Source organism: Takifugu rubripes, chromosome 18, assembly GCF_901000725.2.
Source record: "Takifugu rubripes chromosome 18, fTakRub1.2, whole genome shotgun sequence".
NCBI classification, from domain to species: Eukaryota; Metazoa; Chordata; class Actinopteri; order Tetraodontiformes; family Tetraodontidae; genus Takifugu; species Takifugu rubripes.
In genome coordinates, this window is record NC_042302.1 from 10124596 (window position 1) to 10141669 (window position 17074).

Below are 17074 nucleotides of genomic sequence, written 5' to 3' on the forward strand. Positions count from 1 at the left end.
TCGACCCCAAGTGAACCTTTAAACACACCTTTGACTGCGGGGGCGCACCCAAGTGTCCTCACTTAGCTAGTAAAATACAAAGGTGAAGATGTGTTGAGACTTTCTGATGCATTCAAACAAAAGAATAAAGTGTTTAAATGAATATTTTCATGAGAAATCTGTGACGGCAGCTGACAGAAAATATTCCTCAATATTTTAAACACCTCCATCTGGATTCTGAAGCTCCTAATCTGGGTTCAAAGGTCAGAATTTATTTTTATATAATCACAATCATCTTCTGTACATTTCACAATTTATTTGTCGTTAAAATAAGTTGTATGGAAAAGTTTTTTCACCAATAGTTTGTTAACTCCTTGGTAGGTTTTGAGGACAATGGGATCAAATGAATCATATTTAGATTTAAAAAAATTTTTTTCAGTATTGGGGACATTTTTCAATGTTTGTTGCGAAGCAGTCGTCTGTGTTTAATCTACAAGTGAAAGATTTTGATTTCATCTGCATGATTTTCATGGATTCAGCCTGTGTTTCATATTTAGGGATGTTAGGAGGAACTAGTTTCCCTTTCCTGCTGCCTGTGAGTGTGATGACGCCTCATCAGAACCTTTAACTTACATTTATTCCCTGAAAACAAGCTGCCAAAATGACTGATGAAGCCAAAATGTGTTTATTTTTGATGTTCTCTGTGTAGAAGTGGTTTAAGTGTGACACATGTTAAACCTCATCCTGTTAATGTCAGATTGTGTTAAAAATGAAACATAATTGTTGCTAATATATGCAGAAGAATTCTGAAATAAACTAAGTCAAAATGTCACTGTTGCTTGTTGACTGTTCTGATTTTAATTAACGTGCTTAGATGAACAAACATTATTTCGATTTTCATCAATTTTGATGGATTAAATGTTCGTTTAATCCATCACCTGCTTGAGCACCTGGAAGTTGGCGTCATTAATCATTAATTCACGCTTGATGGACTGTTTGTTTGTTTGTTTACTTGTTTGTTCCGTCCGCCCAGAGGCGGCGCTGGTCGCGTCCACTAGATGGAGCCATCGGACCAACGACGCTCGCTCCAAACCGCCCAAATATTCACCGCAAACATCGGACATTTAGGAACCAAACACGCACCGTGGGAGCTCGACACGCACCGTGGGAGCTCGACACGCACCGTGGGAGCTCGACACGCACCGTGGGAGCTCGACACGCACCGTGCGGCGTCTCCAGGCCTCCTCCTGTCTGGTTCTTTTAAAGCCGTGAGCAGAACCAGAACCAGAAGTGCTGGAATCGGGAATATCCGAGTAGAAACGGACTCGCAGCTCTTGACTGACTGGTGTAATGACTAGGTTACGCGTGCGCGCGTGCGTGTCAACACTTTCATGCACAGTATCCACTTCCGCGTTCACGGTCGCTACTAAAGTCACCCAATGGCGGAGGGGGGGCAGCGCAGCTCATTTGCATCTGATAACTTCAAATACGGAGCGGAGGATCCGCTGGATCACCAGATCCACGATCGATCCATAATCAATAATCACAACCATGCCGGAGGTTCAGCCGAAACAGGCCCCGAAGAAGGGGGCGAAGAAGACGGTGACCAAGGCCGCCGGGAAGAAGGACAAGCGGAGGCGGAAGACCCGGAAGGAGAGCTACGCCATCTACGTGTACAAGGTGCTGAAGCAGGTGCACCCCGACACCGGCATCTCGTCCAAGGCCATGAGCGTCATGAACTCGTTCGTCAACGACATCTTCGAGCGCATCGCCTCCGAGGCCTCTCGCCTGGCCCAGTACAACAAGAGGTCCACCATCACGTCCCGGGAGATCCAGACCGCCGTCAGGCTGCTGCTGCCCGGGGAGCTGGCCAAGCACGCCGTGTCCGAGGGCACCAAGGCCGTCACCAAGTACACCAGCTCCAAGTAGCCGCGCGCGCCCCCGCCCGCAACACAACGGCTCTTTTCAGAGCCACTCACGCACTCTGAGAGGAACATGCGCGTCAACTCGGTCTGCTCGGGTCTGGAGCCCCCTCACACGGACCCCCGGTCACATGACAGAGTCCTTCAGGAACCCCCGATGTGGCCTAACGACGTCCACAATCACTGAGGGCAACATTTTAACCGTCTACACAACGGCGCGCGTGCACGAGCTTTAAGTATCAGCAGATAAGAGTTTAAATGTACTTTTGAGGGATTTTACATATAAATATATATTTTCTGGATATTTGGTTTACTGGTCTGTAACTTTCGATGAGTTTTACCCTGTAAAAGTGTTTCGGTGTGACGTCAGAACCCGGATCCAGACCTGTTCCCACCAACGTCCGCAGATCGTGAATAAGAAGCTCCGCGGGGCTCCGCCCGGTTCCAGATCCACGAGCGAACATGAGCGGCCGAGGAAAAGGAGGCAAAGGCCTGGGGAAGGGGGGGGCGCCAAGCGGCACCGCAAGGTTCTGCGGGACAACATCCAGGGCATCACCAAGCCCGCCATCCGCCGCCTGGCCCGCCGCGGCGGCGTCAAGCGCATCTCCGGCCTCATCTACGAGGAGACCCGCGGGGTGCTCAAGGTCTTCCTGGAGAACGTCATCCGCGACGCCGTCACCTACACCGAGCACGCCAAGAGGAAGACCGTCACCGCCATGGGACGTGGTGTACGCGCTCAAGCGCCAGGGCCGCACCCTGTACGGCTTCGGGGGTTAAACCCGCCGCCCCCGCAACACACAACGGCTCTTTTCAGAGCCACACACGCGCGCTAAAGCACCGCTTCCTCATTCCAACCCCGCAGTTTAACCCTCTCTGGGCCGAACCGGCCCGGGACCTATTTACTATCATGATCAACACCCCCCCCCCACACACACACACACACAGTGGCCTCATTCCAAGGTTAAATGTAGAAAATATTTGGTTGACTGGGACCAGAGTTCTGCTGCCGGGTCATTTGGACCCCACGTCGCGTGCACGCGTGCAGAACCTGCCCCGTTAGTCGGATTGTGGCTCTGAAAAGAGCCGTTCATGCTGCCGGTTCAGGCCCTCTCCCCGCGGATGCGACGGGCCAGCTGGATGTCTTTGGGCATGATGGTGACCCGCTTGGCGTGGATGGCGCACAGGTTGGTGTCCTCGAACAGGCCCACCAGGTAGGCCTCGCTGGCCTCCTGCAGAGCCATGACGGCCGAGCTCTGGAAGCGCAGGTCGGTCTTGAAGTCCTGGGCGATCTCCCGCACCAGGCGCTGGAAGGGCAGCTTGCGGATCAGCAGCTCGGTGGATTTCTGGTAGCGACGGATCTCCCTGAGCGCCACGGTCCCGGGCCTGTACCGGTGGGGCTTCTTCACTCCTCCGGTGGCCGGGGCGCTCTTGCGGGCAGCTTTGGTGGCGAGCTGCTTCCGGGGAGCTTTTCCGCCGGTGGATTTGCGGGCGGTCTGTTTGGTTCTGGCCATTTCTGCAGGTGTAGAGACCAGAACCTCGAGGCCTTTATATAGCCCGAGCTGCAGCACCGGCGCGCGCTGATTGGCTGAATCGGTGCACGTGATAAGAGTTACAGGGCAATTTCTGCGCGTGACTCAGCCGAGGCCACACGTGGGGTCCAAATGACCCGGTAGTATTTTCTATATTTAACCTTGGAATAAGGCCACTGTGTGTGTGTGTGTGTGTGTGGGGGGGGGGTGTTGATCATGATAGTAAATAGGTCCCGGGCCGGTTCGGCCCAGAGAGGGTTAAACTGCGGGGTTGGAATGAGGAAGCGGTGCTTCAGCGCGCGTGTGTGTGGCTCTGAAAAGAGCCGTTGTGTGTTGCGGGGGCGGCGGGTTTAGCCCCCGAAGCCGTACAGGGTGCGGCCCTGGCGCTTGAGCGCGTACACCACGTCCATGGCGGTGACGGTCTTCCTCTTGGCGTGCTCGGTGTAGGTGACGGCGTCGCGGATGACGTTCTCCAGGAAGACCTTGAGCACCCCGCGGGTCTCCTCGTAGATGAGGCCGGAGATGCGCTTGACGCCGCCGCGGCGGGCCAGGCGGCGGATGGCGGGCTTGGTGATGCCCTGGATGTTGTCCCGCAGAACCTTGCGGTGCCGCTTGGCGCCCCCCTTCCCCAGGCCTTTGCCTCCTTTTCCTCGGCCGCTCATGTTCGCTCGTGGATCTGGAACCGGGCGCAGCTATTGACGCGGCAGCGCGCTCACGCCGCCGTTTGAAGGAGCTCTGCGGACGTAAGAGGAGACAGGCCCGGCTTTGGGCGGTTGTCCCGGGCCAATCAGAGCTCCCGGACGCCGATATCCCGATATTCCAGTTTGCGTCGTAACGCCTGAACTGAAACTCACTATTTTTGAATTTCACTAACGGGACAACAACCCGATCACCATGTACGTTTAAAGTATAATATGGGGGGGGGGGGGATGGGGTGATGAGCCTGTGGGTTAACTGGCGCGTGCAGCTGCCATTATCCTCAGGTCTATTCTAAACACTATAACTAATATACACTAATAATGGTGGAGTCGCTGGTTAGGGGTCAGTGGGTGGCTCTTAAAAGAGCCGTTGGGGGGTGGGCGGGAGACTTATTTGGCCTTCTCGGTCTTCTTGGGCAGCAGCACCGCCTGGATGTTGGGCAGCACGCCGCCCTGGGCGATGGTCACGCCGCCCAGCAGCTTGTTCAGCTCCTCGTCGTTGCGCACCGCGAGCTGCAGGTGCCGGGGGATGATCCGGGTCTTCTTGTTGTCGCGGGCAGCGTTTCCCGCCAGCTCCAGGATCTCGGCAGTCAGGTACTCGAGGACCGCCGCCAGGTAGACCGGCGCTCCGGCACCGACCCGCTGGGCGTAGTTCCCCTTCCTCAGCAGCCTGTGAACACGGCCGACGGGGAACTGGAGTCCGGCGCGGGAGGAGCGGCTCTTGGCCTTCGCTCTGGCTTTTCCGCCTTTTCCTCTTCCTGACATATCGAAATAGTTTTTGTGGGTTGTGGTAGAATTTGAGCGGTCCGGCAGCGGCGGAGCCTCTTATAAAGCTGTCGGCGCTGGGGCGGAGTCGCTGATTGGTCCATGGCAGCGTTAACCCGGTCCTCCAATCACAGGCCAGATGTGGGCGCGCGCTTTGGTCCTTGGGTCGCTCCCTCCGCTCTGTGGTGGCCAATGGCCGCCTGTCGCTATGTGGGCAAAATAACGAGCAGGTTTCATGAAATCATCAATTGTTCATAAAGGAACCCGGAAAATGTGGAATTGTCCTAAAGGGGCCCATGGTGTTGGGTTCCAACAAACGACATTTGGTTGTGTTTCCTGTTTTAATCTAATTTCGCATTCAATTTCATGTACATATCACATAAAATTACGAAATACAGCAGTTTCCCTTCAAATGAATACTGACGTCATCATATTATTACAAAGTAACGTTCGTATTATAACCATTTTGTTAAAGATATGTGGTTTGAAGCGTGATTTTTTTTTTAGTTGGTCGTAGACTTGTTTTCTTTTTGTAAGTGGACATTTAATTGCAAGAAAGCGGTGGAGACGGCCAAACATGACAGGCGCAATGGGAGGGTCAGAGGTCAGAGGTCAGAGGCATCTCAGCATCTTCGCCTATTGGCGGCGAGAAATCGGCCATCTTGAATTGTAGCGGGATTTATGCGGTAAGCTTATTCCTTTATTCCTTTAAATTCTTTTTTTACCCATGAGGTATCGGAACCAGCAGCTTGATCTAAAGCCCCCCCCCCCCCCGCGGGAGCCGCGCGGCCGCAGGCGGCGAAGGAGGGCGCTAACGGGGCCGAACAGCGGCCCGGTTCTTTTGTGTTTTGTTGTTGTTTGGGGGGAAGAACCCGACGGAAGCGCAGCAGGCCCAAACCCAAGTCCGCACATTTGTCCGCTCCTGAATAAACCTCCGAGCCGAGCAGCGCAGCGTCGCGGTCCCAGGTGGTGTCACAGTCGGCTAGAATCGTCTTAATGTCGAGGTCTGCATGTTGCTGCTCGTGGAAGAACCAATGCTAGCCAGCGTTAGCTCTCAAGCTAATCAGACAGTGCAATCCTATGGAGTAGATCCTAGCAGCTCGCTTATATATGCTAGATGATTATGATTCTCCCAAAAAGACCCACTTCTAAGACTTCTATCGCCGTGTTGTCTGTTTTTGTGTTGCACTCCACTCCCGATACACAACAATGGCCATTTGTGCTGGAACACGGCAGTTAGTCTGCAGTTAGCTTCACGGCTAACATTAGCCTTGCACGGATTTGCTGCGGCTTTAGCATCGTCTCATTGTTGAGGTGATGAAGCGCTACAGTTGTGCTTCGTGTCAGCGCAGACTGCAACACTGCTCAGTTTGTAAAACCGAGATGAATGAATGAAACTCAGAGCCGCTGTTGGCTGATGTAGCAGCGCTAGCAGCAGCCTGAGTGGAGCCGGGTCATGACGGAAGGCTGTTGCATGGCTTGGTCAGGTGTCATTATAATCCATTCATTAGCCTTTAGCATCTCCGAACACTGCTCTGAAACTCCTGCCTTGTAATCCTCATTCTTACCTTTATCTTCAAGTTCAGTGTTTCATCAATAATCCCCCAAATGTATTTAAATGATCATTTTATTGTCTTTATGGAAATCTTTGTGGAGCACTCATTATCAGAGCTGTGTGTGTGTGTGTGTGTGTGTGTGTGTGTGTGTGGCTTCCCCACAAATGCTCTTACAATAATGTGAAAGTGTGCTTGAATACTGGAATTGATCAATTTAAGTCACATATTTTAAACAATTGTCATGTGTTCATTCATTTGAAGCCGTGAACTAAAATAGAATTCCTCCTCAGGTGACACGAGGAATGTTTGGTGCTAATCGGAAAAAGTTTCTGGAGGGCGGCATAGAGAGCGAGTATGGCGACGACTCCAGCCTCTACTACTCCCAACAGTCCATGTTCCCCCCCCACCGATCAGACAAAGACGTGAGTCCTTCTCCCCTCCTGCACTGATAAGAGCTGGACCTGAACATCAGGACCGTGCTGGTTCTGTTGAGTCCTGCTTTGTTCTTGGAGCAGCAACTCATCGGTGGCAGGTCCAAAACGTGCTGAATGATGTGACAAAGTTACTGAACGACCTTTAGCCGTGGTCCAGGTCTTCGCTGTGGTGTGTGACAGCTGTGTGTCCTGTCTCCAGATGTTGGCGTCTTCCTCGGCTTCGTCCACGGCTCAACTCTCACAGCTGGGAGCCAGTTTATACGGCCCACAGAGTAGGAAGTTTGTCCCTCCCTCTGAGTCCGCCCCCGACCAGACGGTGACGTGCACCCTCTCTGTTGCCGTAGGTGCTCTCGGCTTTCCCATGAGGAGTCTGAACAGCGGCGCCGCGTCTCAGTTGAGTCGAAGTGCTTTGAACCCGTCGGCCAGTCACGCCAATACGCCCGGCGCCGGCACAATGCACACGCCACCCTCGCCGAGCAGGTACAGCCCACATGTAGCGTAGCAGCAGCACCCGACCCGTCGGAAAACCTCTGATCTGCCCCTCGCGTTCCCTGAAGTATTCCCAAGGTCGTCCCAAGGTCGTCCCAGTCACTTTGATCACTGTTCCAGTCGCTCTCAGCAGGCCGATGTTCAGAAAACCTGCTCATATGTTTTGTTCAGGAGAGGTGAAATCGATATTTAGAACCACATAAAAGGTCCAAAAAGCGTGAAGTGTCTTCACCCGCGAGGAGCCGATAAATCTGAGTAAATCCTGACGTTTATGGGAATAATCTGGTCATCATCAAAGCTCCGGCCAGCTTTGATGTGACTCTGTCCTGTTCTCTGCAGGGGGATCCTGCCAATGAGCAGCCGCGGCGTGCTGAACCACAGCCAGCAGGTGGGCGGTCCCACCGGGCCGACAGGTGGGCTGGTGGGAGGGGAGAGAGGGGGGGGCAGCGCAGGTGTGGGGGCCGGGAGGAGCAGCAGCATCGGGAGCCCCAGCCGGGGATCACCGAGCATCATCGGGATGCCCAAGCAGCAGCAGGCCAGGCAGCCCTTCACCATCAACAGGTAACTCACGCGTGCACTCACACGTGCACTCACACGTGCACTCACGCGTGCACACACTTGGCTGACTGGAGGTGTGTTTTTCCCAGTATGTCAGGATTCGGTGTCAACAGGAATCCCGGCTTCAACATGAACAACTCGATGTCCAACAACATCTTCAATGGAACAGGTAGAAAACACCTGCGTGTTCCACATGTTGCTGCGCACGCTCGTGGCCGTGCACGTGCGTGGTGGTGGCCGTGCACGTGCGTGGTGGTGGCTCATCTCGTGGGTTGTGTGTTCCAGACGGCAGTGAGAATGTGACGAGTTTGGACCTGTCAGATTTTCCAGCCTTGGCGGACCGGAGTCGGAGGGACGGCGGTTCCAATCCCGCGCCGCTGCCCAACCCGCTGGCCGGTCGGGCGCCCTACGGTGAGAACAGCTACAGACGTCCTGCAGCGCCGTGGACGTGTGCTTGTGCTGGTTTTTGTGCACTCAGCTGTTCCGTGTTTCATCTCCAGTTGGCATGGTAACCAAGCCGTCCAGTGAACAGTCGCAGGACTTCTCCATCCACAACGAAGACTTCCCAGCTCTCCCGGGGCCAAACTACCAAATAAAAGACGCCACCAGCAGCAGCGAAGACAAAACAGTCAGTCCTCTGCCAGATGCTTCATCATCCTCTTGTCACCATGGTTACCGGTGCTCAGCTCTTCCAGCTGGAGTTGTTGCTTCTAACCTGGTTTCTCTGTTTCCGTCCAATCAGAATCTGAATTCTTCAGGAAAACCCGCCTCCAACTCCGAAGGGCCGAAGTTTCCCGGTGACAAGAGCTCCGCCCCTAGCAACAACAACCAGAAGAAAGGCATCCAGGTGCTTCCTGATGGTGAGACACACACACACACGCACGCACGCACCCACACACACACACACGCACACACACACACACCCCACATCCTGATTTTGGAGTCTGCAGATGCTAAGTGATGTGATATATATGAACAGGGCGGGTGACCAACATCCCAGTTGGCATGGTAACGGACCAGTTTGGAATGATCGGCCTGTTGACGTTTATCCGAGCAGCGGAGACGGACCCTGGCATGGTCCACCTGGCCCTGGGCTCTGACCTGACCACGCTGGGCCTCAACCTCAACTCACCTGAGTACGACACACAGATCTGCCATTTCCACTGTGTCACTGTCTCACCTCACCGTCTCACCCTGTCTCACCGTCTCATCACCTCACTGTCTCACCTCACCGTCTCACCTGTCTCACCGTCTCACCTCACCGTCTCACCTGTCTCACCGTCTCACCCTCACTGTCTCGTCTCACCTCACTGTCTCACCGTCTCACCTCACCGTTCGCACCTCACCGTCTCACCTCACTGTCTCACCGTCTCACCTCACTGTCTCACCGTCTCACCTCACTGTCTCACCGTCTCACCTCACCGTCTCACCCTCACCGTCTCACCTCACTGTCTCACCGTCTCACCTCACTCACTGTCTCACCGTCTCACCTCACTGTCTCACCGTCTCACCTCACTCACTGTCTCACCGTCTCACCTCACTGTCTCACTGTCTCGTCTCACCTCACCGTCTCACCTCACCGTCTCACCTCACCGTCTCACCTCACCGTCTCACCTCACCGTCTCACTGTCTCAGTTCACTGTCTCACCTCACCGTCTCACCGTCTCACCTCACTGTCTCACCTCACTGTCTCACCGTCTCACCTCACTGTCTCACCGTCTCACCTCACTGTCTCACCGTCTCACCTCACCGTCTCACCTCACTGTCTCACCGTCTCACCTCACTGTCTCACCTCACCGTCTCACCTCACTGTCTCACCTCACTGTCTCACCGTCTCTGACTCTCAGGAATCTTTATCCCAAGTTTGCGTCTCCGTGGGCGTCCTCTCCCTGTCGGCCTCAGGACATCGGTGAGTTCAGCGACTTCACACTGACGAAACTGCTTCACAGACCTGAAAAAAACTGTTGTTGTGGTTTTCCCAGACTTCCACGTCCCCTCCGAGTATTTAACCAACATCCATATAAGAGACAAGGTACGTAGGTGGCCTGGGAACACTGACGGAGGAACACTGACGGGGAACACTGACAGCAGAACACTGACAGCAGAACACTGACGGAGGAACACTGACGGAGGAACACTGACGGGGAACACTGACGGGGAACACTGACAGCAGAACACTGACAGCAGAACACTGACGGAGGAACACTGACGGAGGAACACTGACGGGGAACACTGACAGCAGAACACTGACGGAGGAACACTGACAGCAGAACACTGACGGAGGAACACTGACGGAGGAACACTGACGGAGGAACACTGACGGGGAACACTGACAGCAGAACACTGACGGAGGAACACTGACAGCAGAACACTGACGGAGGAACACTGACAGCAGAACACTGACGGAGGAACACTGACAGCAGAACACTGACAGCAGAACACTGACGGCATCCACATCCTGTCTGCAGTTAGCAGCCATCAAGTTGTCTCGGTACGGTGAAGATCTGCTCTTTTATCTCTACTACATGAACGGAGGAGACCTGCTACAACTGCTGGCAACTGTAGAACTGTGAGTACACAACACACACACACACACACACACACACACGCACACACAAGAACACAGAACCTTCTGTTTCTTGTCTGGAATTAAAAGTCCACAAGGGTTTTGCTTGAAAAGTAGCTTAGTTTTATTTTATAGCGTCCTAAAGAGTGTGTGTGTGTGTGTGTGTGTGTGTGTGTGTGTGTGTGCAGCTTTAACAGAGACTGGAGGTATCATAAAGAGGAGCGGGTTTGGATCACCAGGGCTCCTGGTATGGAACCAACCCTGAAGACCAACAGCTACGAGAGGGGCACCTACTATTTCTTTGACTGTCTCAACTGGAGGAAGGTGGCCAAGGTGAGCATGTGCACGCGCCCACACACACACACACACACACACACACACACACACGCGCTGAGCTGTGTGCTGATCCTGACCGTCTTCATCAGGATCAAAGCAGATGAAAGTGATGATGTGTGTTCCCAGGAGTTCCATCTGGAATACGACAAACTGGATGAGCGGCCCCACGTCCCCTCCACCTTTAACTACAACCCTGCCCAGCAGGCCTTCTGATCGGCCCCCCTGCTGATCGGCCCCCCTGCTGATCGGCCCCCTGCTGATCGGCCCCCTGCTGATCGGCCCCCTGCTGATCGGCCCCCTGCTGATCGGCCCCCCTGCTGATCGGCCCCCCTGCTGCCGCCTGGCTGCCGCCGGTCGTCCTGCTCCTCAATCATCAGCCTTTGAGGTTTTCTCAGAGTTCATTTGGCCAATAAGGACTCAGGACAGGAGAGGACGTTCAGGCTGCCGCTCTCCCAAACAGACTTTTACATTTTAACTTTTTTCACTTCCTTTACCCTCATTTTCCATTTTTAATTTTATTTCCACCCTCCATCAGTTTCTGTGCATCACAGTCTGCCAACGTTCACCTGACGGGTGATTCACCTTTCTAGTGAATCTTAAGAATTTGACTATTTTTGTGTAGAAAAGCTTTTTTAAAAAAAAGCACATTTTAACCTGGAGTAAACTCACCCGTCCGGCGGCGCCGTTCCCAGCACTGTGCTTCACACCTGCGTCCAGACGACACACATCAGCAGACACAGTCAGGAGAGGAGATGCAATGTACGTTGTAGCACTATTTCGTAATAAAAGCAGAAAACGATCACTTTTGGGTTTGTGTTGGGTGAAAGTCGAAGGGTGGTGTGAGCCGAGCCGAGCAGGAATCCTCAATTCAGGATTAACGGAGACGAACGAACCGAAATCAGATTTTTGTCTTTCATTGAAATTAGGTCAGAAGTGCATCATTTCATTCAGAGGACGTTTTCTCGCTCCTAAAGCTTTAAAATCATTTTGGTTTTGTTTCCATGGAAACACAAAAATCTGAGGACCAAATTTAAGAGGCTTTTATGGGACCATTTGAATGAGGTCAGATTCTGAAACCAACAAACCAACATGGGTGTGCACGGTCGTCAATGTCCAAACATCTGCACCGGTCACGTCTAAACCGCCAGACAAACGGCCCACGGTCGAACCTTTTCATGTACAACGGTGGCAGATATTCTACTCATTCATGACTCTGCACACTTAAAACACTGAATTGAGGAAATTTGAAACTATAAGATATAAAATGGAGTAAAATAATCTTGTGTGAACAGCAAATTTGATGGAGCCACAAATACTGACAAACCACTAGATTCTTTTTGTAGTGCATTGTTTGAGTACTACAAATGTTTCTTTCACATTGACTGTGAGTTTTCTCCATTTTTCTTTCTTATTGTTAATCGAAGTGCGTGTCTTTGTTTTGGAGTTCTTTGGTCTTCTGCAAGTGTCTTATCTGCCTGGCAACAGTCCGGCCAATCACAGGAGAGCTCTCATGAGCCTCAGGTGGCAGCTGTGCAACTGCGAGAAAGCGATTATCAATGTTTCCCAAAAGTTAAAATATGAACTGTTTTCTAAGATCTTCCAGCAGACGACTTGACGACATGTGTGTACACACACACACACACACACTTCAGTATTTGTGAGAAAACCTCTCAACGATGCAACGCTCCACTTCCTGCTTGAAGCCGCCAAGCCAAGGACACGCCCACGGGAGGCACGTGGGCTTCAGCGGAGAATCTGATTGGAGGATGACAGACCGTTTTATTGAATATGGCAGCTAGTGTTTTAATAGAAAAACATGAAAAACAATAAATATTCTGCTAATTAAACCAAAGGCGGATTTCTTTTTGTCTTTATGTTTGTCCTCTTTGATGTTGCTGAGATACATCAGAAAACGTTCAATTTAAACTTTGAAGCAGCATTTTCCAAGATGTAACAGTTCTTTGTCCACATGAGGGCGCTGTGCGACCAAGGGTCGCATCAGAACAGGACATTCGTTCATTCATCCATTCGTTCATTCATCCATTCGTTCGTTCATTCATTCATCCATTCATTCGTTCATTCATTCATCCGTTCGTTCATTCATTCATTCATCCGTTCATTCATTCATTCATTCGTTCGTTCATTCATTCATTCATCCGTTCATTCATCGATTCATTCATCCATTCGTTCATTCATTCGTTCATTCATCGATTCATTCGTTCATTCATTCATCCATTCATTCATTCGTTCACATTAAATGAATGGGGTAATGATCCCACCTGTGTCCGTCCTTTGTTGTGTGTTTACGCAGGTGTGATGGAGGCTGGTGGCTCTTCTGTGCTGCAGGTAAAAACACCTGAATACAAAGAAACAAACGCAGGGCAACAAATGTTGTTTGAAGGCAGAAATTAAGATGATTTATTCTGCTGAAAATGACCTTTAAGAAGAAACAAATCCAGCAGGAGACTGGTGGAATTAACTTTTAAATGATAAATTAAAATTAACCTAATAAGCTGTCAGTCAACAAACAGAAAATAAGCAGTTTTCCTGTTTCACAGAAGAAGAAATAAATAGTTCCTAATTTAGCTGTTTTACTCACAAATTTTCAGTGAAATGTGGCACCGAAGTCTGGAGGACGCAACCGTCCTCGGGGGATGCAACCGTCCTCGGGGGACGCAAGTTTCAGTTTCAGTTTTGCTTTCAACGTCTGTCCTTCTGTTGAGCATTATCATTTGTAATCTTTTGAATCTGCAGAGATGATAATAATCCTCCACATGTCGCTGCTGATTACTGCTGCATAATTCTGAGCCTTTCATACAGAGAGCAGAGATATCAGGACAACACATCCGCCCAATGCAAAGACCAATGCTAATGCTATATTAGCTGCCACTTTGTATTTTAGAGTTCTTTCAAATCTGCAAATGTTTTTTAAATTTCAGTTTTAAATGAGATTGTCATGATGTTTATGAATGCAGAAATGATGAAATCTCAGTTCTGAGTTCACATTAGCATTAGCATGTTAGCTTACTAACAGTGCCGCAGCTGACCAGATGGGGGCAACAGCTGGGCTGTTCAAGGGTGACAGTATGCAACAGTTAGTTCCAACCAAGTCCATGTTGATATCCCTCCGCTCTGTTGGGGACCAACTGGTGGCAGCAGCTGGTTGGTGGAGCAAATTGTTACGACTTGGCTCAAAGTTGTAACAAAAGGAGGGAATCCCGCACATGAGTCCTGGCCAAGTCATTTCCCAAGATCACCTGTATTCCTGCTACAGGCAGCTCTGGACACACCCCGAGTGAAACCTCACCCTGCACTAGATTTGAAGACAGATAAGTTATGTAAAGGGACAGTCAAAACATTTAGACCCATCCCCCCCAAACCTTAACACAACTGCCAGAGTCACTGTCTGAGGAAAATGGCAGCACTGACTCCAGATGCAATTCGCCAACGATTAAAGAGAGTAGTTAACTCCCTGACAAACTCCACGTATGTTTTATCATCTTGTTTCCTAGACTTTCTGAATTTGTGGATATGCTTCTGGCACCAACTCGTAAGCCTTTAAAACTGCAATCTTAAATGTTATAGTTTTCACTGTCAATCATACGTAACGCAGAAAAGGCTTCTTGAGCTTTTCCAGTCAGAACACATTGCAGCGATGTCTGTTCAGAGTCAGACCACCTCCTTGCCTTGGCCAGCCTTTCAAACAGAAAAGGTATCAGGATCTTTCTCAGAAGAAATTGGAACCAGTCTCAAGTTACTTGCAACATTCTGCTGACAAGCTGCCTTCAGAGGGACCAGAAAGTTTACCATCTTTGATCAGGTCAAGACGGTAACGCTCTAAACTCTGTTGCTCCTGCTTCAATTCAGCCTCACGCAACTGAACCTTCAGCTTTAGCTTCTCAAGTTCAGAAGCGTACTCCTTAGCCCGTGCCTCCTCCTCCACTGCCTGCTGATGCTGTAATACTAGCAGTTCCTTCTGCTGCTCAAAGTTAAAGCTCCAAACCCCTCAACCTGAGAAACCTGTTTGAGGTTCCAGAGACCTACCCACTACTGGAGACACTATGGTGTCTTTACGTGATGGCCAAGGGCACTCCACATCAAAATGCTCTGCAACTTTTAACAGTTGTTCTTTCTTGAGAGTCTTTAATAACTCCCAACTTGGATTCTGCAAAAACTCATCTACTGAAGCCATGTCCACAACACTAATGCTAGTACACTGAATTTCTCAACCATACAAACTTACCAAACCAAAATCCAAGTCTAGCACGCTAACCAACAACAGTTGTGCCCGGCGTAAAGGCAACTAAGCACCTTCAACCACCAACACCACAAGCTAGTCAACCTGGTGTGCACACAGCAGTCACATGTGGAGCAACTTTCCCCTAGCTACCTACCTAACCAGGGAGCTAACTAGCTAACTCAACCCCTAGACTTCATGCAAAGTTGTGGTGGGAAGATTAAACACAAAGCCCAGTGACTCGGTTAAGCGACCAACACGCTGGCAGCCCACCTTGACAGTCCTGGAAGTGTCCCCGAGACAAATGCTCCAACCACACAAGTGCACCAAAATAACAAACTAAAACAACAGGTCTCGTCCCCCAGACCACCTCAGACCTACTGGGAAAGGCATCTCCAGCACCTAGTTCCTGCCCTGAAGCACACAGGACAAAAACTTCTACCACCATAAGTGGACAAAGCACTAAAGCTCTCTGACTGGGTAACCCAACCATCAACCCCTGTATGCTAAACTCCCTCCAACATTTATGTTGAACCTGGAAAACATCAACTGCCAAGAAAACCCCAACAACCATTTCAAGGATTTTCAAAATCACAGACGAGCCCCATTTGTTATGACTTGGCTCAAAGTTGTAACAAAAGGAGGGAATCAGCACACAGAAAGATCAAATTATCTGGATATGTTTATGAAGAAACCCAAAGAGTGCTGAAATAAGGATTCAAACCCAAACTAAAATGATGAGACGGGCCATGAGGGGGCAGCAGCCCAGAGAGAGACAGGAGAACCGCCCCTTTATTATGCCCTCTGGCTCCTCCCACCTCGCAGGTGAAACCAGTCGCACTGACGACCCACCCAGTCTCTGGGTAAACAGAACAAGACACATGGGCGGGGCCGTCACAAAATTAATTACACTTATTAGTGTTAACTCATTAAAGAGCGGATATTCAGGACCGCAGCAATTAGCAAACCTCAAAGACAATTCTGAAATCAATAACTGCTTATCAATGATGAGGTCATCGTTGTAAATCTGATAATGTTCCACTGAGGATGTTCCTGAGCTGATGTGTTCTCCCCCACTGAGAGGATTAGGGGGGGAGGGGGAGGAGGAGAGGAGGAGGAGAGGGGGGGGGAGAGGAGGGGTGAGGAGAGGATAAGGGGAGGAGAGGAGAGAGAGGATAAGGGGAGGAGAGGAGGGAGGAGATAGGGGAAGGAGAGGAGAGGAGAGAGGAGAGGAGATGAGAGGAGAGGAGGATGGATGGGAGGGGTGAGGGAGGAGGAGAGGAGAGGAGGGGAGGAGGAGGAGGGGAGGAGGGGGAGGGAGAGGAGAGGAGGGGGAGAGGAGAGGAGAGGAGAGGAGAGGAGAGGAGGGGGAGAGGAGGGGTGAGGCGAGGCTAAGGGGAGGAGAGGAGAGGAGAGGATAAGGGGAAGGAGAGGAGGGGAGGGATGAGGAGAGGATAAGGGGAGGAGAGGAGAGGAGAGGAGAGGAGAGGAGAGGAGAGGAGAGGAGGATGGGAGGGGTGAGGGAGGAGGAGAGGAGAGGAGGGGAGGAGGAGGAGGGGAGAGGGGAGGAGAGGAGAGGAGGGGAGAGGAGAGGAGGAGGAGAGGAGAGGAGGAGAGGAGGAGAGGAGAGGAGAGGAGAGGAGGAGGGGTGAGGAGAGGAGAGGAGGGGAGGAGGAGAGGGGAATTTAATAATCTCGTCTTAATCTGTTTGATCTTCATTTTCCATCACTTCCGGTCACAATAATCAGATTAAACGTTGAAGATAAAGTCTTTAGGGTGCGGATGCGGCGGATGTCCACCAGGCGGCGCCACCAACGCATTTTTATTTGCTTTGGTCATTGAAATGATAATGAAATGTAAAATAAATATTTAATATAGAGTAACTTTGTTTACGTCAGTCTGGAGTTGAGGAGGAGGAGGAAGAGGTGGAGGGGGGGGGGGGGGGTTCGTATTTAAAAGCAACAGTTTGTTAACAGACAGCCAGTCTCTCCTCCTCCTCCTCCTC

At 51.1% G+C, this 17074-nt stretch overlaps 4 protein-coding genes and 1 pseudogene across 8 annotated transcripts; 3 read left to right on the top strand and 2 right to left on the bottom strand.

The window, feature by feature from the left end:
* Positions 1–1369: 1369 nt before the first annotated feature.
* Positions 1370–2203, top strand: LOC101068558 (histone H2B 1/2-like). The gene has a single exon (XM_003976938.3). The coding sequence runs from the start codon at positions 1531–1533 to the stop codon at positions 1906–1908; it is 378 nt and encodes a 125-aa protein (XP_003976987.1). The 5' UTR covers positions 1370–1530; the 3' UTR covers positions 1909–2203.
* Positions 2204–2272: 69 nt separating this feature from the next.
* On the top strand, positions 2273–2790 carry LOC101068788 (histone H4-like). The gene is given in 3 exon segments (XM_029825543.1): positions 2273–2402; positions 2405–2620; positions 2622–2790. Coding segments are annotated over 3 exon segments (312 nt in total). The 5' UTR covers positions 2273–2363; the 3' UTR covers positions 2679–2790.
* Positions 2791–2883: 93 nt separating this feature from the next.
* Positions 2884–4309, bottom strand: LOC101069013 (histone H3-like; annotated as a pseudogene). Its single transcript, XR_012451185.1, has 2 exons — positions 3777–4309; positions 2884–3414 (listed from the first exon to the last, which is right to left on the bottom strand). The product of XR_012451185.1 is annotated as a histone H3-like (transcript).
* Positions 4310–4358: 49 nt separating this feature from the next.
* On the bottom strand, positions 4359–4947 carry LOC101069475 (histone H2A-like). The gene has a single exon (XM_003976941.3). The coding sequence runs from the start codon at positions 4891–4893 to the stop codon at positions 4519–4521; it is 375 nt and encodes a 124-aa protein (XP_003976990.1). The 5' UTR covers positions 4894–4947; the 3' UTR covers positions 4359–4518.
* Positions 4948–5456: 509 nt separating this feature from the next.
* On the top strand, positions 5457–11101 carry LOC101069703 (CCR4-NOT transcription complex subunit 2-like). Of its 4 annotated transcripts, XM_029825525.1 has the most exons (15): positions 5457–5579; positions 6740–6871; positions 7083–7155; positions 7228–7363; positions 7712–7933; positions 8020–8099; positions 8216–8341; positions 8431–8558; positions 8673–8790; positions 8910–9066; positions 9778–9839; positions 9913–9962; positions 10399–10499; positions 10685–10829; positions 10959–11101. In XM_029825525.1, the coding sequence occupies exons 2-15, from the start codon at positions 6752–6754 to the stop codon at positions 11043–11045; spliced, it is 1605 nt and encodes a 534-aa protein (XP_029681385.1). In that variant the 5' UTR covers positions 5457–5579; positions 6740–6751; the 3' UTR covers positions 11046–11101. The 4 variants fall into 4 exon arrangements, with proteins under 4 accessions (XP_029681385.1, XP_029681386.1, XP_029681383.1 ...); XM_029825526.1 differs by having other exon boundaries at positions 7083–7363; positions 10922–11054; XM_029825523.1 differs by lacking the exon at positions 5457–5579 and adding an exon at positions 5655–5897 and having other exon boundaries at positions 7083–7363.
* The last annotated feature ends 5973 nt before the right edge of the window (positions 11102–17074 follow it).

Excerpts from the sequence above, each read along its gene's own strand:
- LOC101069475 (XM_003976941.3), bottom strand. The coding sequence starts at position 4,893 with ATGTCAGGAAGAGGAAAAGGCGGAAAAGCCAGAGCGAAGGCCAAGAGC.
- LOC101068558 (XM_003976938.3), top strand. The coding sequence starts at position 1,531 with ATGCCGGAGGTTCAGCCGAAACAGGCCCCGAAGAAGGGGGCGAAGAAG.
- LOC101069703 (XM_029825523.1), top strand. The coding sequence starts at position 6,752 with ATGTTTGGTGCTAATCGGAAAAAGTTTCTGGAGGGCGGCATAGAGAGC. Across the intron at positions 8,559-8,672 it reads GCAGCAGCGAAGACAAAACA|AATCTGAATTCTTCAGGAAA; the intron begins GTCAGTCCTCTG and ends CCGTCCAATCAG. Across the intron at positions 9,963-10,398 it reads ACATCCATATAAGAGACAAG|TTAGCAGCCATCAAGTTGTC; the intron begins GTACGTAGGTGG and ends TCCTGTCTGCAG.